Source organism: Anser cygnoides, chromosome 7 (genome assembly GCF_040182565.1).
Source record: "Anser cygnoides isolate HZ-2024a breed goose chromosome 7, Taihu_goose_T2T_genome, whole genome shotgun sequence".
In the NCBI taxonomy this organism is placed as follows: Eukaryota; Metazoa; Chordata; class Aves; order Anseriformes; family Anatidae; genus Anser; species Anser cygnoides.
The window spans coordinates 4,804,179-4,830,951 of record NC_089879.1 but is presented as its reverse complement, the minus strand read 5'-3'; the positions used below and the strand labels follow the sequence as shown (position 1 = coordinate 4,830,951).

Here is a 26,773-nt window from a genome sequence, read left to right as displayed (position 1 = left end):
AAATCCCAAGTTCAGTGAAATTCTCTTTTTTCTTTCAAAGAGATGTCAGTGAGGTTGGTGAATGGATGGAACCAGTGCGAAGGGCGTGTTGAAATACTTTACAGAGGAACCTGGGGTACCATTTGTGAGGATTCCTGGGATATAAATGATGCAGACGTTGTCTGTAACCAGCGGGCTTGTGGACATGCTGTATCATCTTCAGGAAATGTCACCTTTACTCGCGGCCCGAGATATATTGTCATGGATGATGTGCAGTGCAGAGGGGATGAGAACTACCTGTGGCAGTGTTCTCACAGGGGGTGGTATAGAGAGAAGTGTGACAGCCGGCGCGATGCCAGCGTCATTTGCTCAGGTATACAGTGATATATTTGCTTTATCAAAAAGAGTCACAATAAGAAATATTCTAATTTAATTTTAATTTAATTTAAATTTTGTTTTTAAGTTTAAACTTTAAAACTAAGTTTTGGTTTTAAGTTTAATTTTAAATTTTGTCACATTGAAAATTTCTCCCCTGAACTAGAAAACCCTTTTCTCAGAAGAGTTTTGGTTCTGTTGCAAGTAACAAGGCTCTTTCCTACACAAAGAATTTCTCTCTTTCCTTATTTGATCAAAATCTGTTATTGCAAACTTCTGCACAGATAAGCTGTGAAAACCTTTAGAGTATTTCAATCAGTGTCACTCAGAGTGCATCCAGTGTTTTTGTACAACCATTATATTATTTTAATCTTCTGTAATCTGTCTTAACCAATACTATTTGCTTGCCACCAGACTAGAGAGGAGCACCAAAACCCAATCCCGAGGCACATTCTGCCCTTACAGCACTAACAGGCTTTCACACAGGAGAGACTTCTCATGAGCTTAGGTCCTAATCCCACATGTCTTTCCTTGACAAAGCTTCCATTGAACGTCTGCAGACTATTTATTTGAGTGAGATACTCAGGACCAAATCCAAAGGTTTAGAGCCGTGACACTTCTGCAGTCTGGGGGGCAGGAAGCAAGGAGGAGAAGGAGCCAGGGCTCTGTCAGATCCCTCTGAAGAAGGATGTACTTAGATTTCTGGTGGTCTTAGGTACTCACCCAGTTTTAACCCTGATAACTTTTTCTACATCTGTCAAATAGTAACAAAAGTTCCAAAATCTTATCCTGTTCTCCACTGATTTTCAAGTTGTTAGTGAGGAAAGTCAGTTTATAATCTCATGTCTTATCATTTTTATCATCTTCGAACACATGTATTGCAAACAGCTTAATTAATTAGATGTTGAATGCTTTCTGAAATAAAAGTAGACTTTGTAAAGAAGTATTGTGTTCTACAAATTTAGTTAATTTTATAAACACCAATGGCTAAAATGTGCATTTTCTCTATTTCCTTCTCTCACAGCTTCTACAGGAACTGAAATACCTGGTAATTTAAATTTCATACTTATTCAATCATTTCTATCTGGAATTTTCTATAGCAAAAGAAACTTCTTGTTAATTATTAAAAATGCAAATCTCATTTAGTTTATTCAGTAGTTTATATATGAAAATAGCTTCTTAAAATGTAGTGTATTTTGACTGTAATGAAAGTAGCAATACTGATCTATACAGTTTTTATGAAGATAACCATGGGTTTTTAATCTTTAAAGAGAATTCATAACTGAAGCTGAAATGTATACCTGATTGTTGTAGAGTACAGAAATGATAGGACTTTGAGTCTCAAAAAGATTCACTGGACTAGGTTGCTTTAAGTCCAAGGTCCTTTAAAATAAAAGGTATTATATAAATCAGTATTTCAATAATCCCATTTGTTGGATGAAGCTACATTACACTCTTAAAAGATAAACTTTTTCCATGTTCTAATAAAACTCAGAAACCCTTAAGTGTTATTAAAATTCAGGAAGAAGAGAGAATTTAGTTATTAGGAAGTCTTAGTCCCACTGTGTTGCTTTGGCTTGATGAACCTTGTTTCTTGGTCACCCCATGTCTATGATTAAAACCTTGATTTTCCTTCTACTGAGTATAATGTTTTGCTGTGAATATATCGATAGAGAAATACCCACTAGTGTTTAGCTAACATAGGTCATTTCTTCCATTAATATTAATCTCACAGCCTCTATTAAGCTGGGAAGGAAAACCTTATTTAGGCAGCTGTGAACACCTGCCAAGTCTTGACTCAAAGCATGAGCCAGGAAGCCGCAGGTGACTGCGAACTGCCACACGATGACACTGGGCGTGCTGGAAATAAACAGCGTTTTCCTCACCTTCCCTGGAGAGGAAAGGCCAGGAGAGAACCCAGTAGCCAGCGTAACATACTGAACCAGCTCCAGAGCTACTCCGGGATTATAATTTATCACTTTGGCAGTCTGCACTCTTATCTCCTCTCTCTTCTCTTTCACAGAAGTGTCCATGAGGCTGGTAAATGGTAGAAACAGATGTGAAGGTCGTGTGGAAGTCTACTACAAAGGAAGCTGGGGGACGGTCTGTGATGACTTCTGGGACCTAAATGATGCACAGGTCGTGTGCAGGCAGCTGGGATGTGGAGAAGCTCTCTCTGCACTGGGAAAAGCCCACTTCACGCCAGGATCGGGGGACATTCTCCTGGATGACGTGCAGTGCCTTGGAAGTGAATCTTACCTGTGGGAATGCTCTCATAGAGGATGGTCAACACATAACTGCGGGCACAAAGAAGATGCCGGTGTGCGTTGCTCAGGTACATTTGGAATGTTTTTATTTATGTAAGTAAAGCTGTGAATTGTGTAAATCTCAAATCTCATCATCAGCCTGAGGCAAGGGCTATAGCAACAAAGCCGGCAGAGCTGTATGAGTGCGACACAAGAAAAGCATGGTGAAGGCAGAAATTGAGAGCCTGACTGCCTCTCTCTGTTCTCCTCTGCATGCTTCAGAGGGGGTTACAGGGAGCGAGGACTGGTGAGAGGAAGGGCAGCGTGTCTTCTGGTCTGGGATGCTCAGAAGATGCTGGTGGCAGTCAGTGACGTTGATGGGAGGGCAGAAAGGGGGCACAATATGTCTCACACAGGGTACCGGAGGAGGAAGTGGTTGGTGGCTTGGTAGGCACATCACAATTTGGGCTTCATGGGCATGGCTCTCCCATAAGTATTCTGAAGCGACTGGATACCAGCACGTACAGCACAGATACACAGATTTCAGAGCATGTTCAAACTGAACCCTTCCCAGGATGCCTCTCCAGAACATCATTTTTAACTGGTTTAGTTTTTTAAACTCAGAAGCCATTCCTAAAGGATTAACTCTTGCTCTGACTTTTCAATGCAAGTTGAAGTGTTTGCCTTGATTAAGATAGGTTATAAAAAATAACTTAGTTTTAGAACAAATTAGATAATATAAGAGAGAGACTCTCACCAGATGTTGCAAAGTCTGTTTTGTCTTTATTCTACTGAAATACAACTGAAGATTAAAATTTTCATATTTATTCCTAATCCACAGCTTCTAGGGGAGACAGAACTCCTGGTAAGTCTTATCGTTTTGTTCACTGGTCATTCTAAAAGCTGGGTATTTACTGTTAACATGTTTTGCTTTTGTTTGATGAAAAGTCTTGGGGAAAAATATAACATTTATTTGAGGAAGATGGACAAATTCCATACTTAAGTTTTTCAGAAGTTGTAGATGATTATTATTATGGATGGCTCAAATGTTGGGAAAACACCTTAAGACAGTATAAGGTGTGTAATGCATAACTTGTTACTGATTGAAAATTAGACTCCCCTAAGCGTACCTCACCATTCAACAAACCACAATGCAAGGAGGGAAATTCTTGGACACACTTTCAGAAATTCATCATGGCAGAAGAGCAAAGTGTCAGTCACATGTGACTGCTTACCTTCTCTAGGAGTTGTTCTCAGGGAATTCAGGCTTCCTTAATTCATTCTGGTGCTCCAAAGATTCACTGACCTTCTACAGCGCAAATGGCCACTTATACCATTTTTACAAAAATCTGGTCTCTGTAACTCCTTGTTTAATTATGGTGCAAGCGTAACAGCATCAGAGGGAGGTTTGCCTGCTCCAAAGGACACATCAGGCTGCATGAACAGCCCCATTCTGCAGAATAACTTTTCCTCTAGTCTTGTCCATTTTGTAACACAATCCCACACCTGGCACAAGCGTAAGGTTAGAGTTACGGCTGTGTGTAATTTACTTCTGCTCTGTCTTTGCTAGAAGTATCTCTGCGGCTGGAGAATGGTGGCAATCGATGTGAGGGGCGTGTTGAAATTTTTTACAAAGGACAATGGGGAACAGTCTGCGACGATTTCTGGGATATCAATGATGCTCAGGTCATTTGCAGACAGCTTGGGTGTGGGGAGCCCCTGTCGGCACCAGGAGCTGCCCAGTTTGGGGAAGGCTCTGGAGTTATTTTCCTGGATGATGTACAGTGCAGAGGCAATGAATTTTACCTATGGGAATGCTCCCACAATGGTTGGTCAAGACATAACTGTGGCCACAATGAAGATGCCAGCGTTGTCTGCTCAGGTACTTTCTGCTTTGTTTTATTCATTTCAAGAATTTCCCATAAGATACATTTTGAAATATAGTTGAAAAATCATTAGCAGTTGAGCCCATGTTGCAAAATCAATTCTTTTTTCACTTCTGTGGACTAATAGAGACCTAGCAAATACGAATCTCATAGCTGTTTGCCAGATCATTTGATCATTTTTCTCTTTGGTCATTCTTACAGGGCGTGCAGCATAAGCAGAGCGGATAAAGATGTACATTACCTTTAATGCTTGTAAATTTCCGAGGCATCTACAAGAAATTCAGCAGGCACTTTCAACTTACAGATCTGCAGTCTCCATGAGAACTGGATTTCTCAATGCAGAATAATGAGGAAAGCTTCTTTCCAATCACTTTCATCTGTTTCAAACTCAAAGTCTCAGTGATTTCATCTGCCACCTGCCTGACACTCCCAAGGCTGACTGTTCTGTGACTCGTGTTTTCAACCTTTAGTTCACATAGCAGAATATAAGCTGTTCCTACTCCTTCTGCTCTATAGAGTCCACTAGGATTGGTGTACCCAGTAAGAAAACTTTGAGACAAACTTTGTTAGCTTGATCGACACAGGAGATTTGTTCAGTCTGGAGTCAGAAAAGGATGATGACCTTCCTCCGTTGCGGAGATCTACTTGGCACACACATGTCCACAACAGTCTCCTCTCTTGGAGAGGACAGCTCCTCAGAGAAGTATTGTTTGTGTTGCTCTCCCACCACTCCATGCCTCTGATTCCTGTATCTGAAGAGATAAAAATGGCTCCATTGCCATCCACCACAGGCTGCTGGCCTCAACCACAGAACCAGAACAGTTCTGGGCTGGGACTGAGGATCCTCTGGAGATGTGGAGTTTGAACGCTGCTACCCTTATATACTTTTTGCTTTAGCTAATGGTGCTGTTTACTCATGACAAAACACTCTTTAGAAAACAATATATTTGTATAATCCATCTAACAATAAATCTTTCCTCCAGTAATCTCACCCTATATGCATTCTGTTGGAAATGCACAGTTCTTGTGCTTTAATTCTCTCTTCATGCTTGCAAACAGTCAGACATTCAAATAAACACAAACTAAGCCTGATTACAACCTGATCTAGTAGAAACATTTCCAGCGACAGAGTATCAGCACAAATCACTCTAATACATGGACTGAGGATAGTCAGATATATTTTCTTTACATACCTAAGGCGAACGTATAAAATGATGTGACTATAAGATATCATCAATTAGTAATAAATGCTTTCATTGCACGATATGGATTACTACTCATCCTTCTTTTTTTCCATACCAAGACTCTGACTGCATTCATTGTCCAAATGTCACAGTTAGACAGAATATCTGCTTTTCCACATCGTGCTTGTGGAAAGCAGAGTCACTCCTTGCCAACCTCTCACAACCAACCACCACCCAACGTGGTTCCCTTTGACAGATGGGGCAGGAGAAGGTGTCCCTCCAACTTGTCCCCCCAAAGCACTCCTTGTTGGTCACTTAATAGGTGCTACACCTATTGCAACTTTGTTTGGATAGCTTTACATGTGCTTGACTGCTTTGTGGGAAACAAATTTAAAAATAATAATAATAAAAAAAATCAGTATACAGACAAAAGCAACCTACAATTTTCTTTTATGTCCAGTTTTTCCTTTTACACCCCAGCCACTGATGATTCATGCAGGAAAGAAAGCTTTCCTAATTAACTGATGTAGTTAGACTGATTAATTCTTATTATTTATTTTTCTAGTAATTCATTTTTGCTATTTTGTTAATAGTTCATTTCATTATCTTTCATTAGTAACTAATAAAGCAAAGCCAGGGCAGCATCAGTTCTATTTATCATTATTATCTCCAGTAAATATGTATCAAAATTTGATGCTGCTTTATACCTGCACCTGGTACGTTTAGCAACAGCTATCTTATGAATCAAGACCCAGAGGAAAGTTACATGAATTTCCTGAGGAAAATCAAAATGCAAAACCCATTCTCTTTGCTCCCTTGGGTGTCACTGGGGCAGGAGCCATCCGAGGGCCCTGTTGCGATCCTTTACCAGGGCTCTAATGGGGCATAAAAATGCGGATAAAAAATCCTTAAGTTTTATGCAGGCACAACTCCAGTGCTTCCTGCAGAGAAGCATGTGCAAATTTTCCCTCAATTATTCCATGATTTGAGCTTTGATGACTTTAATTTGGGAATTGATTGGGCTGGGGTTTGGCCATTTATGTGCTGGATTTTGCATTGTCTCTGTTCGGCTTTTTAATCAATGATGTATTGATTATTCATACTTAGAGGTGACTATGAATCAAATCCTCGGAAATCATTCAGATCTCTCCAAACTCTCAGGAAATAAAGCTCTCAATAGAAATGTAGCTTTCATAAATGAGTCTTATTTCTAGAGTAAACCAGCTTTTGACATATTTAAGATTTGGTTGGACTGTCTCCTATCCATGTAACTCATTGCAATGATTTTACACACTATGAAAACCTAAGTAAAAGAAGTTTAAAGGCAGTCCCAGTCACACCTCACCCCCTGGCACTCCCAGGAGATCCAGAAGATCACCAGATCTTCACCAGAAGATCACTTCCATTTTTGTAGCAACAAATGTTCAAAAGGCACTGGTGATACTCTATGTGATCCCTACCTATGGCACCTGCTGAAATCAAAGGGATATGCTTTGAAATGGAGAAAGAAGTTGAGAAATTGTCTTAATTAAGATTATACCATTGTCCATGTAAACGTCAAAAGCAGGAAAAGCTGCAAGAACATAGCGCATGCCAAGGTAAGCAACCTATGTTGACACGGAGTGTTAGCCAATGATATTATCTGGGTAACAGGACGAAATGACCCGTAGTACTGTATGCAGAGCCAAAATAATTGATACCCATTTACATTGGCAGAACCTTCATCTCTGACAAAGATTTTCCCTCACAGGACTCACAGGGGTGGACTGGGGCTTCCAGAGACTAGATGGTGACATCTTTATTCCAAGACAGTACGTCTACAAGAATCAGAAGCTGTACCCAGCACTCATTACTCAGTTTTGTCCACAGAAGATGACTTCACATGTGAAGTTTCCACTTTGCTTTACCAATATATTCACTATAAATGTGGGAAACCCCTTTGAAGGTTATATTGTCAGGCGCGTGATTTATTTCAGCTTGGCTTTGCTCTTTTCTCTATACATTCTTCAGTGTGCAAAATGCACTTCAGAACCTGCTGAGGTTGATTTCAGTGGAAGGGCTGGAAGAGAGGAAGCATGAAAAAAGAAAGAATTGAAAGAATATACGTTTTAATTACAATCAAGAATGTGTCTGGATAGCTAAGCAACAGATGTTAGGATACCACACACTACCATATGGTAGCTTCATACAGCCAGAATGGGTAACAGCAGCAGTGAAAATATGATATCATGGGCCTCATTAGGAGCAAGCATGCAGGCACATACTCAGGGTCTTGAAACTTCAACATAATATTGCATTTCCAGATGTAAATCATAACAGAAAGCTGCACAACACCTTTTCATCGTCCTTTGTCACACACCTATTGCACCCAGTCCTCTAGATAGGTGTGAACACAGGAGTAAGGACTGCTGTTATCAGGTAATTTCTGCTACCTCTGAGGGAAGCAGACTCAGGGACTGAGGCTGAGAAAAGCAGAAAAAAGACAGTCTCTGGTTCCCTTGCTTAGTTACTTTTCCTACTGCATCTTTTCCCCCCTTGCATTTATAGGGTCATAAATCGTTTCAGTGACATCAGGATTCCAGGAACATTTCACTTGTCAGAAATGAGTAAAATCTGTAAACCCTGAGGTGTGAGAGACATTGCTTAGTACAGAGGACAACATCAATTTGAGAGTGGATAGCCATACATACGTGCACATTTAGGGTCGAAGCTCAGAGAAGGTCCTTTATTCTCAACATGATCTGGTTCCTGATGGGATGAAAGGTGCAAAAGACATTTTCAGTTAAACATACAGCTGAAAGGGGGTAAAAAAGGTTACAATAGGTAGTAAGCCGGCACGATATGACAAGTGATTACTCCTTTCTGAGGAACGCACAACCTCTCGTCTGTCACAGCAGAGCAGGCCCTGTCATGGCATCAGGGACTGGTTTGGAAAACCAAACCAGCCAACCAACCCCAAACCTTTCTCCTCACAGAAGGAACATCCCATGTTTTGGAAGCTTCTGGGGAGAGGAGTTGACGCAAACAAGGAGAATCTGTGCAGCTTTTCCAAGCCACCACGGGTATAGAGAGCTTGAAAAGCTCCTGACACGTAAAGCTTCTGCCCAGGCTGTATTGGGGCCCTGTCTCCTCCAGACAAGCATGTGCCTCCTCCTCCTCCTCATCATCACCTCTTGCTGTGTCCTTTGCTGTTGTTTTGGGCATGCTCCCTTAGAACATACTATTTCACTCTTATGTTAATTTCAAGGTTTTTCTCAATGCAGAAAAATAAGGAACTTCTATTTACATATGCGTATTGAAGGTCTCAAAAGTTCCTTGGAAGTTCATAATTCTTTGCTTTTAGAAACAGAAGGTAAAACTGATGAAACAGCCTGTTGGGAATGTGATGGTTTCAGCAGAAAAACAGGACTTGTTGCATAAGAAATGTTCTCAAAAGCATAGTAAGTATATTTACAGTTAGCAAGAATCTTTCATTACATCCCTCCTCGGAGCAATGTGCAGTGAACCATGAACAAGCTCTGCACACTTATCTGTAATATGCTGTCTTCCTCAAGTATGTCCTGTAGCAACACCGGGCCACGGGCTCACACACCACCAGCCAAGTCCCCAGGCTGACTGAAGTCAAGGATGAGTATACGGCAAGTATTATGGCAGCCTTCAAGTGGTAATCTTGTGGGGCATTTCAGTAAATTCTTCCAGTTCCACACTTCATTAGTGAGTAATCTACAGTGGATGATTGACTGAAAAAGTTATCAACATGACCCAAAACAAAAATAGACCTGTGCATCATTTTGTGGCTTCACACACTGGTGTTTTCTTTATCAGGGAAGAAGAAATACAAATAAGTATTTGTACAAGAAATACACGTCTAGGAGAAATTCAATGGGTGCTAGTTTATTCCTTCGAAGATATTTCAAAGAAATTCCTTGCAAACATTAGTTATGAGAGCTACCAAATGTCATGGTTTACAGCCTCGATAAGTGATAATGTGTAAAGAGCTGCAAGGGAAGAGGTACCTGAGGCCTCCACCTATTTAGGTGCATGCCTTAGGAGGGCCAGTTCTCCTGAGCACCATTTGGCCAAGAAATATCCTCTGACATTGGTAGAAGACATCTGAGGAACGGAAAAAAGTGTCCTGCTGTTTGTAGCTGTCTCATGCACAATTTATTTTGTTGTCTGCTTACTTGTTAAGGTATTTGCTAAAATTGAGACCTCTTTATCGACCCTACAAAAGTACTATGCATTAGACCATTTATCTTATCCAGTAACTTCCTCATTCCTTAAGGACAGTGCCTCACTGCCCTCCAGTGGTAATAGACACCAGAACAGCTTTATATTTTCTGATTGCTTTTAGCCCATCAAACTATGTCCACCAGATCCTTCTGGAGTTTTTAACACTACAGATTTCCATGAAAATTGGATGTAGTTTGACAAAGCTGAAAAAAGCTTTGTACAGGGATGGGTAGTTTTGCCAGGGCAGCAAAGCTCCAGCACTGTCAGGAAAGTTTAACACCCATCTTCCAGCGCAAAGCTACTTCACTATATCACAGAAAACAATTACTCTTTGTTTTCAGAGTGAATTTTGATAGATTTCTTTAAGAAGATTTTCTCAGAAATGGCACTGCTATGCCGAGACCACAAAGGTCAGCCCCACTGTCATCACTGCTGCTTCCTGCCACACGGGATTAGTTTGCTTGCTTAGCTTTGGACTGAAGACTTACCACTTCCTTTTAAAGGCACCTTCAGTGTCAGTGACAAGGGCTGCAGTGTTTAATGTGGAGGCTGGTTGTTCCTTGTCACCTGTAACTATGGATTAGCTGTACAAATCTGCTGCCCTCGCTAGCATTGTACCTGCCTCCATTACTTCTTATATACGGTGTAAAATAGCCTGCAGTAAGATCCAGCTTCACTGGGCAAGAACAGGGATGCGGAGTCCTCTGCCCCGGGCATGTCTGCTGGAACCATTGGCTTCTTTGTGACCTTTCTTTCAGCATTCTTTTCTGAGGAATGCTGAAAAAGCAAATTTTGATGCTTCTTCATAGTTGAGATATTTTAATTCAGTCATGCATCTAACACAGGCTAGACAGCTAACAGTCTGCGTTCCCCATATCTGCCCGTCCTCTTAACTAGGCTCCACACTGTCTGGCCTGAGTCACCAGAATGAAGCATTAGCTGTTTCTACAGCACTCTGCATTTCCTAGGGAGAAGATTATTGGAAGTCCAGCATCAGCCAAGCACTGAATTCGTTTATTGTGGGATGAATATGAAGTGCACTGAAACAGCATGTGTGTGTCTTCTATATGATAATGTTCAGATCCAAATCTTTTCATCCAGACTTGGGTCAAATCGCAAGATATAAAGAATTTGTTTCTTTGTTTTGGGAATAAAACCTTCATGAGATTTCAGCTGGAGTTTTGGAATGTTTCTGAAATTTCTTTTTCATTCAGGACTGAGAAATGTCTGTAAGAAATAGCTTAATTGATGTTAGGAAAGAAAACTGGTATATACTGTACTGTTAAGGTCCAGCTTAGAGCTATTTGGATAGAAATATCGATAAGGATCTACCATAAACCCACTTAGTCACTTCAGGAAATGGCAGCAGAATTCAAATAATCCACACACACGGAACTGGAAGTTTAAATACTTGACATGACTGGTTTTGCTCAAGAAGGTAGTGGGAAAGTAAGAACATGGCCGTCTAGATAGATACAATACATCATAGTGTGCTGAGGAAATAAGAAAAGCATTCACAGAACAAAGGAATCAATTGATGTTCATTTTCAATCAGCTAAGAACCTCTAGCTTTGCTTTTTCCCTCTCTCTAGATGAGGCCCACCTTCTCCCTGCCAGCACTGAGTAAGACAGAGCTGAAGGCATCCTTTGGGGGTATCAGCAGCCACAGGGTATTTACCCCACCACCTCGTGACAGGGAGAAAACTGTGCTGCTGGAGGGATTCTGCTGGATTCACGGCTTTGCTAGAGGCAAATCTTTTCCAGTTGTGTAGCATGGCCTTTCTAGGTGGGAATCCCTTTTTCCATGCAAGCCACCTAATCTGAAAAGTTAGCATGAAATGCAAATTGGCAAACGATTATCTGCAGCAAGTCCTGGTGTATATTTCCTCTTCACAATGATTTTTTTTTTTTTTAACATTTTCACTTACTCCTCTACTAATTTGTATTTCTACTAGCACTACAATATCTTCTGCCTCTTATCCCATGATCTCATATCTCTTACTAGTAGAATAAAAACCTGTTTGTAGTTTCTCCCTTTCACCTGAAAGTTATTTTGTGCCTCAATTCTTTTGTGCAGTGTCTCACAGACCCAAAATCGTGTCTCGTAAGTCCTAACACACAAAGGTTCCACTTCCTTCGGCTCTGTGCAGCCAGTTTATGAGGGATGCAACACAGAGAACTGTCAGGCAGCATGTTTGCTTGTCCTTTGAAGGGGAAAATCTCAGACTGATTTGGTCAGAAATACACCAGCTATGAAACTGGTAGATGGAGAACAGGGAGTAAATTGTCAGTGGACTCTACTGGTCTTCCCCAGAGCAGGGCATGGCAGCTGGTCGTGCCTCTCTGTATGCCTTTACATACAGATTCCTCGACTTGCACAGCTGTAGCTTAATATAACACCTTCTGGCCCTATCCTGCTCTCTTTGGTTGCTGTATTTCAGCAATTGCCCTGCTGATGTACCCCCAAAACAGTTTGTCCCTCTCAACCATGCCTTGGCCGATATCTCTTACAGCTGATTCATTGTTCTGTAGGCTGCAAGTGAGAAAGAACTGACTGCAGTTCCAGAGCATACTATAGGGATCTAATCCTAGGTTAAAGAGGAAACAAAGAGATATGAAAAAGTGTGGGAACTCCATTTTAGAGGTATAATACTTTCAAAACAGAGATAATTTGGTTGAGGCTTTCTTTTTTAGGATACTGATCTTTTGACACAATTATCACATCAATTTAATCTGTTTTAGCACAGTTGTATGTTGGAAACGGTCTTAACTGATGGTAAAAAAAAAAAAAAAAAAAAGTTAAGTTTTCCTTACCAAACAGCCTAATCTCCAAAAGCAAATCATTGCTTCCTGGAAAAAACACATCAATACACGGCTGCAATGGTGTCAGTAGAGTGGGAAGATTTCGGTAGCTAGTCCGGAACAGCGGTGTGATCTGGATCTGCTTATCCGGATGTCTGGATATACCCTGTGAAATGAAAATACTTGGTAAATCACTTCCTTGGCATGGATCTGGAATTTCAGGGAGATCAAATTACACAGCAAACACCTTTGGTGTAGACCAGAACCCCTTTAGTATAAATTCTGAATCTTCACTGGTTTAGAACAGACAACCACAAAGAAAATGGACCTTCAAGTGAGTCTCACTTGGATGCTTCTGTTAAGTGCTTCTCTCCTATGTGAACCAGGTACAGTGAGTACATTTTTTGTGCTTGCAGGGAAATGTTAAAGACAAAATTCAGTACTCATACAGACTGGCTTGTTGGGAAGTGGTGACAGGGTCCCCTTAGAAACTGCTGGCACGCTTTATATCATGAACTTTTTGGTTTAATTTGTCTTCTAATTCTAACATTCAGATCAACTTCATAGGTTAGATTTTAAAACTGGGTATGTTAAAGATCATTTTCTTTGTTTTTCTTCTGTGAGGGGAATTGCTAGGCGAAGTTGTTTTCCAAACATTCTTCTTCAAATATTCTAGTTTTGAATTAAAATTCTTCTACAGTATACATTTAAGGATGTAGACCAAGAGAGTAAAATAAAATTAAAAAAAAAAAAAAAAGAGCAGCCTGCTGGACGCAGATGGAAATATACGTTACAAATGCGAGTCTCTGCTGAGCCTTGGGATTGACGCAGTGACATTGTCCTTCAAACTTCAAACAAAAAACCCCAAACCTTCCTTACAATCTTGCTAGTTTGAATGAGATGCTTTGATCTTTAATAATCAGCTTGGGCACCATGAATAAAGGCTTATCAATCATAAGAGAGAATTTCATAGAACGTAGATTCAGGGGTTGGCTATATTGAATTATTTATAAAGCAAGAGGAAAGGCAGCCCAGAGGTGAGCTCAGCATCAAAGAGGACTAAGCTGCATTTCCAGAATGTAGTCAAATCCCAACACTTCAGCAAACCTTTAATCTCTCTTCAATAAATTCACTTTTGTCTTCAGTTTGACCTGATGTAGGCTGGATTAATTTGACTGGAAAAGTCACTTAGGGTCCTGTCTTGCAAACCCAGAACTTTAGGATCACTGATCTATTCACAGGAGTAAGAGTCTGTGAAAGTGAGTGGCTGAAAACCAAACGCAGTTTGGAAAAAAAAAAAAAAAAGTGCACAAATGAAATTTCTCCCCATTTTAGTGATTGAATCAGGCACAGCTCTTCAGAGCTTGTTAATTCTGAACGAACAAGGATATTACAACAGCTGCCATTTCAAAACATTGCTTTGACTTCTGGCAGTCTAATCATTTTTCCTTTAAGTTAATATATGTAGGGCCAGATTTTAAAATGTATTTATGTGACTGCACCTACTGATTATCAAAAACCACATGATGAGCCCAAATGCTTGTATCCTCTTTTGGAGGACAATTTTGTCCAGTGGTGTCTGAATGACTCTTAATGGGTTTAAAGAAAGCATATGCCCTGTCCTGTTCTTGGTGTACATCTCTGCATGGTCACATCGGAATCTGGAGAAGCATTAAGCTGTTTCTCTTCCTTGGCATGGGACCTACGAGAGTTTTCCTGCTTCTTTGTGGGAATGAAGAGTGGAAGACTAACACTTACTCTTTGCAATTTCACTGTACAAGAGGAAGCAAAGGATTGCCTATGAGTATACAGACGCCTGTTATTCTCGACACCTGGCAGAACTAGCCAGAAATACGCAGACTGTAAATGGAAGAGCTGCCCTAAAAATATGTAATGCCACACTTTGGTTTAGTCAAACCTACATTTTGAAATACTTGGAGCAGTGTGCAGTGTATCTGAGTTAGATGAAGCCTGGGCTCTCCAAGCACACCTGAGCAGGCATTTGCAAAGAGAGCACTTTAAGCTAACTTGCTGGGCTGTCGGCCAAAGCAACTGTCACAGTCTGCACTGACAAATGCTCCACACTCTCCCCTGCTATTATGGCAATAGCATGGCAAAGATGAGTAACTTTTTCTACTGCCCCAGTAAATTCTGGCAGAGCTCAGCTCCCAGAAGCCCACATATTCACTGGAGGTGCAGGATGTACATGAGGACTTGTGGGGTTGGGTCACTTTGCTCTTGTGCTGCCACGAGACAAGGTCCTCTACGACCATCTTCCACTGAACTATGAGAGAATGAGCATGTCCTTCCGGGCACAGGGAGGAACTGCAGGATTGTTTTTGCTTTGAAAACACACCACGTACCAATGCTTACTCCTTCCATCTCTGCGTCAACACAGAAAACCATAAAACATATCTAGAACTATGTTATGTCAATGCTAATAATGTGCTTTCTTATCTGATACAGCAAGTGGTTTCTGGTGGCAGTCCACAGGAGGTGGAGATCCAAACTCAGCATGGAACAAATTCTCAGAATGGATAAAAAACACATTTAGACCCAAAGGTAAGAGAGTGAAACATTCTCCAGAGCGTGAACACACCGGGCACACCTGTGGGTGTAGATGAGTCAGCTCGGGGAGAGCTGGTTATTTCCCCAGCCCAGCCAAAACCCTAACATGACAGATCAGCCCCTGCATGCAGCAGAGCTGAGTGAACTGGGCTGAATTAACAGCACTGATCTGAGCTCTGCTGTTTAGCTCCTTGCCCCACCCTGCTTTGTGCACTGCATGTGTCCCCCCGTAAGCCCCAGGAACTGGGGACACAGAAGCACTGCACAGCCCATCCCTGCAGAGAGGGGGGTGCGACCTCAGATGTGAGAAGTTTACATTTTCTGTAATAAACAGCTTGAGATGTTTGCCTGCCAATTTTTGCTTTCATTTTAGAAGATCCGCCACAATTGCGACTGGCATCTGGTGGGGACAGATGTGCCGGAAGGGTTGAAGTTTACCATAAAGGCGAATGGGGGACAGTCTGTGATGATTTCTTCAATATGAACAGTGCCAATGTTGTATGCAGACAACTTGGTTGTGGCCAAGCTGTTTCTGTCTACGGATGGTCTTACTTTGGCCCTGGTGAAGGAAACATCCTCCTGGATGATGTGCAGTGTACAGGAACTGAATCTTACCTTTGGGACTGTCCGCACGCTGGCTGGAACAAAAATGACTGTGGGCACAATGAGGATGTCGGTGTCATCTGTTCAGGTAAAAAAATATATATAAATCTGCACTTAAACAAAATCTTTGGATTTTTCTGTTGGCTGTAAAAATGAGGAACATCAGAATGGAATTCAGAAACCAGACCAGAGCTGAACTGTGTAGAGACTCCTTGTACTTAGGCTGAATGAAGCGATCAAGGAACACAAGGATGTTCTGTACAAAATACCAAGACTGGCAGCAGCAAGCACTGAGTATGAATATGCTGAGAAGAAAATAGTCCAAGACCACTTTAGTCAGCATCTGATTGTAGGCTCTTCCCAAAATAAGGCAGGCAAAGAGTTAACTGGAGGTAGAAGTACATCCAGAAGATGTGAACCAAGACATGTCTGCATTGAAAAAGTGTTTTAATATTTTTGTCATAAACACAGCTGATATCAACGATTGCATAGGTAGAGGCAACCTATTTTGAAGCAATATAAATAATTCCACAGTAAATATCAATGTTTTGCTTTGTTCTGTGTTCACAGATGCAGTACCCTCCACGACTGCACCACCAGGTAAGGCAGGGCTTTTGAGACATAAATCCATTCACACTTCACAGTAACGCTAAATGCTCAGAGACTAATTTTTAACTTGAAAAATCATATGATTAGAGTTCCTTGGCAGACAGTATCCTAGAAAGGTGCATGTTCCTAATTTTTCCTCATTACTCGTTATTCATCTATTCCAAAATGACTTCTGTTGTTTGGATTGCTCTTAGGAATTGCATTTGCCTTTCATCTGCTAACAATTAGGGAAAACATAAAACAAGTCTTTACACTCCCGGTATAAGCTTCTGACTCTTGTTTTTTTTTCACCACTCTGTCCCTGAAATAATGGAAATAGGAAATCTTAAAATATAGGTGCTGCTCATGTCTCCCATGATTTGTGTTTGTGTGTTTTTTTTTTAAAGTGTTGAGTTAATCATTAATGTACTTTGTAGTGCACAAAGAAGTGGGCACTAAAATGCAGTTCTCAACCATTAGCAGCCCAGAAGTGAAAGGCTGGTTCCCTAAATAATGTCTCCTCAAGGCCTGAACCAACAAAACCACGTTGTAGTAGCACTGATCTTTTGCTGCATATTCTGAGCATCTACATCTGCCTTAACGGTACCACTGGCAAATATCTCAGCAGTTCATTTAGAACTGTTATTAATTGACAGCAATCACACTACTAGGTCTAGTGCATTAGCCCACTGCTACACGAAACCTGACATTTAAATTATTTCACCAGTGTCTCAGTTCTCATGACCATTATCATAGTTCTCTAATAATTTATTTCCTCTATCTTCCAGCATCCTCAGAGAATCCCCAAACTACAAGTTCATCATCAACATTTGCCACAGACAGCACCGTAACCTCTACCACAGAACTGCTGACTTCTACTGACAAAGGCAAGGGAAAAACCCAAGCTGTAAATGGCACCTGCAAAAATTTGGGGTAATATGCAATTTGAGAAGTATACAGGAGGACCACTTGGAATTCAGTAAAAATAATTCATTATCTAACCCTGTATGTAAGTAGCCTTGGAGGAGCCAATGGCCAACACCATCTTCATTTTCACAACAAAATGTGTTTGGAGGGAAAACAAGCACACGATTAAGTCTACCTACAATATAATTATCAAGACTGCGTATCTGTATGATGAGATCTGTAAAACTGGATGATCTGAGGCACGCTTATCTGGATATTTTCTTCACCTTCAATTCTTTTAATAGTTAGACCTAATATTTCCAGGTTCTGAAGTTAGTGAAAAGGTGGAATGGAAATCAGGTGGGCTCATACCATGACAAGAGGTATACCAGTTCCATCGGTCTCCCAAATTCACTTTTAATTACTACTACATTCATTTACAATTACTAATTAGAAAACGTTCTTCTGAACCAATTACCAAAAGTCAAAGTCTGGTAAAATAACTTCCCTTTCCATAAAGCCTAAAGTACTAATGATCCCTACACTGATTCCTGAAATGTCTTTTCTTTTACCTGGTCGTGATTCCATTTACTAATGTATTCCCTCACCCCTGCCCATCTCTGCAGCTTCCTCCTCTGCACCCAGCCCAGACACAAAAGGGACGGAGACACTGTCTGCTACAGTGACCTTGACAACCCTCGAGGAAGGTGAGGAGCACTTGTCTGCTAGCACTCACTCATGAAATGCTATAAAAGAAAAAAAAAAAAAAAAAAAAGTAAAAATCACCTAATTTTTTATTTCCCTAACAATGGCTACTTTGCGTCTTTGCAAATGACTGTTGCACCTCTAGCAGTAAACGAACACAGTCAGAAATAACACAGGTATCTTCTGTCTTTAGTGTTAAAGGTTAAATGAAGGTGAAAGACTTTTCAGTAAAACTAAAGGGCTTTCAGCTGGATTAAGAAGAGGTGACCACATGAATCTGTAAAATAGTCACAGTAGACAATGCAAATTAAACTGCTGTGAAGGAGCAACCCCTCTTTAACATCTTCACTTAAAAAATATCAGACTGTCAGGATACAGCAGAAATACATGCATTTAATGATTAATTTCCCTGAGCTTGTAGCTATAAATACTACAGGTATAGTTTTGTAAAGCAGAAGCATCCAGATCATTGTGATTTTGTGTGTCCAAATTTCATAAAAGCTCCAGAACCATTAAGGAGCACAGCCAAGCATTTGAACTCACCTCCCTGAGCTGGACCTCTGCCTTTCCAGCTATTTAGCACACTGATAACACAGCTTTTTATCAAGCCTGAGATCTAGAGTCCTTAATTCCTCAAAGCACACACCTGCCTTTAATTGCTGCTGGCAGGCATTTAATTTCTCGTCCTTCTGATAGCCTCCTTTACTTGCACAGGTTCCTCCTTTGCTTCCACTGCCATTACAGAAGAAAACGGGACATCAGAAACCCTGACCACACCAAAGGAAGGTAACGGGCATTTTCACAGCCTGCAGCATGTCAGAAAAATGCTGAATGAATATCTGGATGTAAGTTTTGGTTCAAAGGGGAGATCAGTGGACATGCCAAGAAATACTGCAAAATCACCATCTCTCAGTGCCACCAATGCTTGTCTCTGAATCCCATTTGCTTGGTGCCAACCACTGGCTTTCTGGCAGCATGGGCAGGCTGCCACTAGCACTTAAACCACAACTCCAATAAGGAGCTGCAAATGTTACATGCAAATCTCACTTCAAGTGAAGCTGAATAGTGCAGAATTTAAATGAGAGAATCTGAAAGAAATAACGATATATATATATATATTTAAGAAGCATGACGTGGGATAAAGCCATTTAGTCTGTGTTTCTCACCATTTATAACAATATTTATCTGGATTCTTAACAGTTTATAAGCCTCCAGGCTTGGTCTTACCAGATTCACCCTCTCCCAACACGTGGCACAGGATGTCGCAGGCTGAGCTCCGCGAGCTGGGGGCGAGAGCCGGCTCTGCCACCAGCCCCCCACTACACCACACCTCTTACCTGCTTGTGGTGATGCTCTGCAATGCAGGGACACCCTGCAGGGAACTGCAGAAAAAATGGTCTGAACGGACTCTCCCTCTTCTCCCCAGTGACTGTTACACCTTTGGGAGAAAGACTCTCAGTCAGATAAGACAGAAATGGTTTTAATGAACATTTCCTTACAGAAAGCCAAAATACTCTTTGTTATTTTACTTGTTTAATTGCTGCCTCTCTCTCCTTCTCTTCCTTTCCTCAACTTGCTCTTGGCCTCAGATTCATCTTCTGCATCTGCTGTTCTTGCAGAGGGAAGTACTACATTGGCCCCTGAAATCCCAACCACAGTTTCTGAAGGTAAGAATGGCCATTTTGCAAGTTATATCTAAAACAAACATTCTGTTAATTGGGGTTTTTCAGCTGGATTAAGAAGATGTGACCATATGTTAGAGGCTACAGTCCAACTCACTTTTACTTCAAGGACATAATCTAAATGATATCACCAAACATCAGCTCCATTTTCTATCACTGGTTGACGTTTCTCCCCAATAATGCATTTTCTCAACTCTTTTAATGGTATATACCTGTATATATATACTCTGTATATACCCACGTATTCCTTCTGTGCATCTGCTTCAGTGAATGATGGGACTGAGGCAGCATCAATACCAAGAATCCTGAGTAAATTCGGCTTATAAAAGCAAGGATATAGTTGGATGGGGTGTAGTACCAAAATCAGTTTTGAGTCTAGGTGAGCTCAGGTAAAGACATATTGCATGGAAAATATGTGCTCTGAAGTTTTCATATTGCTAAACATGGATAAAACATGCTATTTCATTCTCCAGTAGCCAAGAAGCTTAGAAATCCCAACTTTGAATATTTATTTATCATAGTATTATGTGATGCTATATAGGACTCAGACTGAAGTACAAGGGACAATTCCAAGTTTGTTCACTGAAAAAAAAACTTCTTGTACTTTCACACATTTCTACAAAAATGACAAATCCTGATTGTTTTAACTTAAAAATTACTTCTGGTTTATATTCACATTTTGCCACTGTTGTTCATAGTTCCTACTGTTTTTTTTTTTTTCCCCTCAAAGCTTCAATTGATGATTCTACCACAGAACTGGACGACTTGATCACATCTGCCCCAGTCACAGAGACTAGTGAGCCAGCCACAACTCCAGCATTACCCTCTACAACAAATGAAGGTAAGGAACAGTCAGACACAAGCTGTCTGCCTTGCATGGTTCAGGAGCAAAAAAGTCTCCTAGATGCAAAAGGATGCAGCTAGGAGACAATCCTGTGCAAACCAGGATTGCTTGTCCCATTCTTATACTCCTCCTCAGCATCTGGTAGAGGTCCCTCTTGGGGATGGGAAAATGACTTATGTGGGGCTTTGGTCCCCATGTAAATGCTGATCACGCTGCAAGGTGTGTGTGTATGTCCCACCTTTTCTCCATTCTCTTTGTTGGGGCAAATCTTATTCTATCATATGTTTTTTTTTTTTTAAGATGCTTTGTAAGCTTTTGAAGAATGAGCTGTTTTAATGAGTCTATGAAATAATTTCTTAAGTTTTACAAACCTTAAAGCCAGGGTTTCACCAGACAGGGTCATTTTGTATCAGCCATCAGCTGAGGGGGGCCTTTCTACCCACTACGTGCTGTTTTACCTACTCGTCTGATGAAGAAGAAATTGATAGCAACAACAGGCTTTAAACTCCTAAGCAAATCTCCACCAGGGAAGACGAATATGTACACTTTGCCTCTGGGCTTGACAGATGTATTCAAGACACAAGGAAAATGTGTAGAACACTACATTTGATGTTCTTTTGTTGATAGGAATTTTCTGTAGTGCCTACAGTTGCTGTTTTAGCTCTCTACAGATTCCAGGGGGAAATTCATGGCAATCCTCTTTAGAGTCCTCTTCTGAATATTGAAAGACACTTCGCATATAAACTAAATTCGGCTCTTTAAACTTAGAGCTCATGATTTTCAAGCCTATTACATTTCTTAAATCCAAGTTCTCCCCATTACCTCTATCTTTCTTAAATGTACAATCACCAAATGAGCAGCTGAGGCCTTGTTAGTGCCGAGGAGGATAAGTAGACCCAGTGTATCACTCTGAGAGCAAGCTAAGATTGGACTAGCTCACCGCAGTGCCAACACTGCTGACTTCCAGTCTTTCCATGGCCCTCCTGTGCCAGCTAAGAGGATGATTTTGCCTTTGTGCCTTGGTTTTCTCTTTGCAATGAGCAGTCCATTGCATCTGTCTGTGCTGAAGTTCAGCTTGCTGATTTTTGACATTTATTCAGTTTATGAAGATGATTTTGAATTCTCGTCCTGTCCTCCAGAGAGCGCACAAATCTTGCCTTTCCTTCTGTCACTCTATCTGTCCTGTTCCAAAGTGTCAGTGGTAATGGCTGAGGATTTCATTACCGTACAGTAGCTGTGGCTGGCTATTTAACACCCATACCATCTGTTAGCTCAAGATGCTGCATAACATGACAAACAATTACTGAGGCAACTGATAATTCTTCTCTTTATAACCGTTTATAGAGCTTCTTCTCTTCTACAGCTTTATCTATGTTCTCAAAAGATTAGAGCTGTGACTCAATACCAGTGGCAGCAGGTCTAGGAAATGTAGTACAAATCTCCTTAATGCTCCACCCATCAACCTTAATTTTAACAATATGTTCATGTTCAAGATCTAGGGTCTATCCACCCTATTTTCTACAAATGTTAATTGTCTTAGAAATTAACAGACAAATCTTTAGTACAGCAAAGGAGAAATTTAAGTCGGTGTTTCTCTACCTTTTTGCTGCCAGTCTTTCCAATTTCAGAAGGATAGAAAACTTGCCTGCTTTAAAGAATATTTTACAGAGCTTCGACCAGATTTTGCTGCCTGCCTTACATGTTCAGACTAGGACCTATTCCAGACGAATGAAAAGAAGTTTGCACTTCTTAGCACACACCAGTGAAACTGAGAAATGAATGTGGTCCCTCAGGATTTATTTTTATCTTCTTGGCTTTCAGAAGTTGAATGTGAATTTCTTCTTAAATGACTGATCAGTTGACTACAATACAGGCTTAACGAACCTAATACAGGGTGTATATATGGATTTCCAAGAATACCTACGTTACTAATTTTAACTATTAAGTGCTTTGCTTGTGTCTATTCAGCCATGCATTTGAGCAAACAATTTCATCCTATGTATGCACACTCTGTGCAACAAGGAAGGTGTTTAATGGTTAAAGTGAAAAAGTGCTCCTCTTTAGCTGTAACTAACAATTTCATTACTTTTATTTGTACCAACCACAGATAAACTGCACTTTGGGTTAATGGCTCAGGGAAACTAAGTGCTTACTAATTCTTTTGATTATATTTTACACTTACCTAAGCACAAAACACTGACTTTGAAGAGAAGCAAATATCTAATGCTTTCTTTTATTCATTTGTTGAAAGCAGAAAGTTGCCTTTCATCTGTCTAGACACACCCACAAGAATGCATTAACAATTCTTGGGACTGCTACTTAATCAGTCCTTTATTTCGAATTGACATTCATATTTCAGATTAGTGAAATACTTCATTTACTTAGTAAGTCTAATTCAGAGGTTGCCTCCCCCTCAGTAAAGCTATTTTTAATATCAGCTGAATCACAACAAATTTATTACTGCCTGTAATCTAAGTCAAGATCTGGATATATATATTTTTAATCTGCCTTTTTCTCACTACTCCCACCTAGCCTTAGATAGCTAATGAAGTCCAGTTCTTAAACTTATGTAACACCTTTCACTATCGCTAGTGACTACTCAACACCTGGTTCAACAAATTAATTAGTTATCTTTTGTCTCAATTATTTTCTTATCCCTGAAATCATATTTGGCAGTCTCATAGAAGTTCAGACCTTGATCTTGGGAAGCGAGCCAAGAATATTGCTGCTGACATTTCTTTACAGCCAACTTTTGCAGAAGGAAATGATAAGCATGGTACTTAGATGGAAGGAGCTTTGATCATGGTCAGCAAAAAGGAATTAAGGGCAAAGAGAGTCTTTGGAAACATGGCACTCATTCTGAATGGATGTGCATTAGTTGGTTACAAATGACTGCCAGGTGACAGCAAAATGTCCCGAAATGAAAACCTTGTAATCACAGACCTACCAAGAAGTAAGACAGCTGTGTATACTTGGTACAGTTTATGATGGCAACAAACTCAGAGGAACTCAATTATGTTGTCGGCAGAGTCTCTGATTTCTTTCTCTGAAAGAAAAATACACTCCAGACCCATAAAACTAATTTGGAACTTCAGATCTCTAAAAGCCTTTCCCTCTGAAAGTGAGATAAATGTGTGGGTTATTCCATAAGTACCCAGCTCTCAGAAATGAGCCTGATCTGTAGAAATAGCTCTGCTACTATTCCTGGGAAATGATGCTGTGCCAACCATCTGTTATGCCAGAGTGAAAAGAAGCTGAATCAGGCATTATTTAAAGAAGAAGTGGGGAAAAATGTAAAAAGAAAAAAAAAAAAAAAGAAAGGAAAGAAAAGAAAAAAACACATAGCCTTCAGGGTGCAAGGTATCTCAGGAAAAGGTTGGCTCTGGGCAGTTGTGTTAATTGTTTAGACACCACTACTATATAGGTGAGAAAGATGGTAAAGAAAAAGTAGAAATCCTCCCATTTGTTGCTAGTTGTAGGGATGAGGATCGTTTTCCCCAGAGATCAGCATGTTGTGGGAGAAGACTTTGTCCATGCCCATCAGATATTGCATATAGTATCAACCAGTCGAAAGACGGGTTCAAGAATTTATATCAGTCCTAAAGGAGAGCTGAGATTCAGGGAAGGATCCTCTGTGGCAGCAGACTACTCTGCGGGCTACCCGCTCCTTTCTTCACCGTGGTGCTGGCTGGCCTGAAGATGGGCTTTGGCACGGCCTAGGATAAATGGCAGCGACGTGCGGTGTTCTTCCTCCACAGCAGATGCTTCAGCTCAGTCCCTGCGACTCGCAGACGGCGACAGCAGGTGCTCGGGCCGCGTTGAGCTCTATTACAACGGCAGCTGGGGCACGGTGTGCGACGACGGCTGGGACCTGGGGGACGCCGAGGTCGTGTGCCGGCAGCTGGGCTGTGGGGAAGCTCTGCTGGCCGTGCCCGAGGCCCAGTTCGGGCAGGGCTCTGGGACCATCCTCCTCGACGAAGTGCAGTGCGGAGGGGGCGAAGGCAGCCTGTGGGAGTGCTCTCACAGGGGGATAGCCGTACACAACTGTCAGCCGAAAGAAGATGCTGGCGTCATTTGCGCAGGTACATGGGCATGTTTCAGTGCTGATTTCCCATATGAATGATGACAAGTAGTAAATCAAATTTCCTCTTCTTGTATTTAGCAGGAAGTTATTCTTAGCAATTTCCTTTAGGATTCCTTCAAATCAGTTCCCAGTTTTCCAGCAATTCTGTTCTGACTGAAAACATGCGCAGCTGGAGAGCCCAGAAAGAGTACTGGGAATCTGGGGAAATGGCACTGGGAGGAAGCGAGAGGAGTGAGGAGAAAGAAAAGATAAAGAATTTGCTGTAAAATCTCTCCAAAAGAACTGGTTGCTATTTGTGCTATTCAATTCCTGGCAAGAAAATGGCCGTACGTCTACTGGACTTTACAAGAGAGATACTCTGACACTATTTACTTTAATATTATTATAAAACAAGTGGCCTTGGCAGTCCTACCCTACCTCCCTCTAGCAGAGGTTGAGTCCAAGCTGTGCAAGTGTCTGACTTCTAGCTGTGCTCTGACAAAACAGAAGTGCGACCATTTCTGAAATATTTCTCCCGCTATAATTTTATTAAAGAGAGAGTTTTTCAGTAAAGACCTCAAGTGGAGTTAAACAACCCAGGAAAATGTGTGTCTCTTGTGTAAGGATGTCCCACACCTAAATTAAAGTGTCCCACACAACTGAATATTATATCTGCAGGATAACTGCAACCATTAACACCCAGACCCTGTCTTAGCTGACATTTAAAAAAGGGTTTGTTCATCTGCCTTTTGTGATGATGCTCCCAGAGATGAAGGGGTTGTTCCATGTTACTACTGCTTTCATTTATTTAACATAGTAACTGAAGAACATTATTAAACATCCTCGATAGCAAGACCAAAAATTCATTTTTCTGTTTCCTTTTCCAGAGCCAGTTCCTACCACAGCCCCGACAGAGCCCGTCCCAGCTGGTGAGTTCTTTGTAGGCAGACCTTTCAAAGTTTTCATGTCTGACATATTGCATATAGTTACTTGGCTTTTACTATGTGGTGAATGCATCTGCCAGTTTTTGAGGCTGCTGAATGACCATGAATTCCCTTCTGCTTTTCCAAGAGATGTCCCTGAGACTGGTGAACGGAGACAATGAGTGCTCAGGGCGCCTCGAAATCTTTCACAATGGGAGATGGGGAACCGTCTGCTATGACGACTGGGGCATAAGGAATGTCAGGGTTGTGTGCAGAGAGATGGGCTGTGGTGATGCTCTCTCAGCCAAAATTAACGCCTTTTTTGGGGAAGGCACAGGAGATATTCTCCTGGACAACGTGAAATGCACAGGGAGCGAGTCCTCCCTGGAGCAGTGCTCCCACAGGGGGCTGGGCACACACGACTGCTTCCACAAGGAAGATATGGGTGTTATCTGTGCAGGTACACACCTTCTCCATTTTATTTAATGTGAATCAAGTTTCCTAAGCCATGCATGAAAGCGTGCGTGGATGAAAGGAGGAGCCTGGCGCAAGGCTGGAGCTGCAAATGGGCATCCCTGGCCGTGGCCCCATGGGCACGAGTCAGACCTGTCACCCCGAGCTACAGGTGACCTGGGGCCATCTTCTCCTTCCCATGAGGGGTTCCTCTACTAGAGGGTCAAGCAAGCAGAAAGGGAAGAGCAGGGCTATATGTGTTTTTTTCCAGAGATGCCCACAGGTAGGTGTTAGCAGTCCAACCTGGAACTATCTCTGGAACAAAGACTATTTGGGCCTTAAATTGCTTTTGTCAGTCTTACAGTGTTGTAAACATATCTTCTCATTCTTTCTCTCCTGGGAATGCACTCCTATTTCATGATTTTGTACTTGCATTTAAAGAGATGGTATCTGCATCATGTGAACTTATGGAGAAAATGGAGTGCACGCTGAGCTTACGTCCTGCTAGCTGAGGATGCAGAAGGAAATTGTTTTGTTGGAGGATCTGGCAGTACATGAACATGGTGTGTCTGATACTAGACATCAGTGTAGGCTGGCAGTCCATTGAATCTTTTTGGACTCTGACGTTTATGTCCAAGATAGAGTGAGGTCCTCTAGGGAAGTGATGTTCATGCTAGGCTAAGTTGCATTGCATTGCAGTGATATAATGAATAACAGTAGCCTCAAGACTTAC

General features: G+C 41.2%; 1 protein-coding gene across 1 annotated transcript in view; it reads left to right on the top strand.

Moving 5' to 3' along the window:
• The window catches only part of LOC106038940 (deleted in malignant brain tumors 1 protein), an 81,675-nt gene that overhangs the window by 38,992 nt on the left and 15,910 nt on the right, over nucleotides 1-26,773 (top strand). Inside the window, exons 34-47 of the mRNA XM_067000614.1 lie at nucleotides 41-352; nucleotides 1,379-1,402; nucleotides 2,378-2,689; nucleotides 3,442-3,465; nucleotides 4,171-4,482; nucleotides 15,172-15,267; nucleotides 15,614-15,964; nucleotides 16,447-16,476; nucleotides 17,253-17,397; nucleotides 18,755-18,861; nucleotides 19,665-19,742; nucleotides 20,488-20,598; nucleotides 24,360-24,683; nucleotides 25,552-25,593. Coding sequence (XP_066856715.1) covers nucleotides 41-352; nucleotides 1,379-1,402; nucleotides 2,378-2,689; nucleotides 3,442-3,465; nucleotides 4,171-4,482; nucleotides 15,172-15,267; nucleotides 15,614-15,964; nucleotides 16,447-16,476; nucleotides 17,253-17,397; nucleotides 18,755-18,861; nucleotides 19,665-19,742; nucleotides 20,488-20,598; nucleotides 24,360-24,683; nucleotides 25,552-25,593 — 2,268 coding nt within the window. The remainder of the gene's footprint in view (nucleotides 1-40; nucleotides 353-1,378; nucleotides 1,403-2,377; nucleotides 2,690-3,441; nucleotides 3,466-4,170; nucleotides 4,483-15,171; nucleotides 15,268-15,613; nucleotides 15,965-16,446; nucleotides 16,477-17,252; nucleotides 17,398-18,754; nucleotides 18,862-19,664; nucleotides 19,743-20,487; nucleotides 20,599-24,359; nucleotides 24,684-25,551; nucleotides 25,594-26,773) is intronic.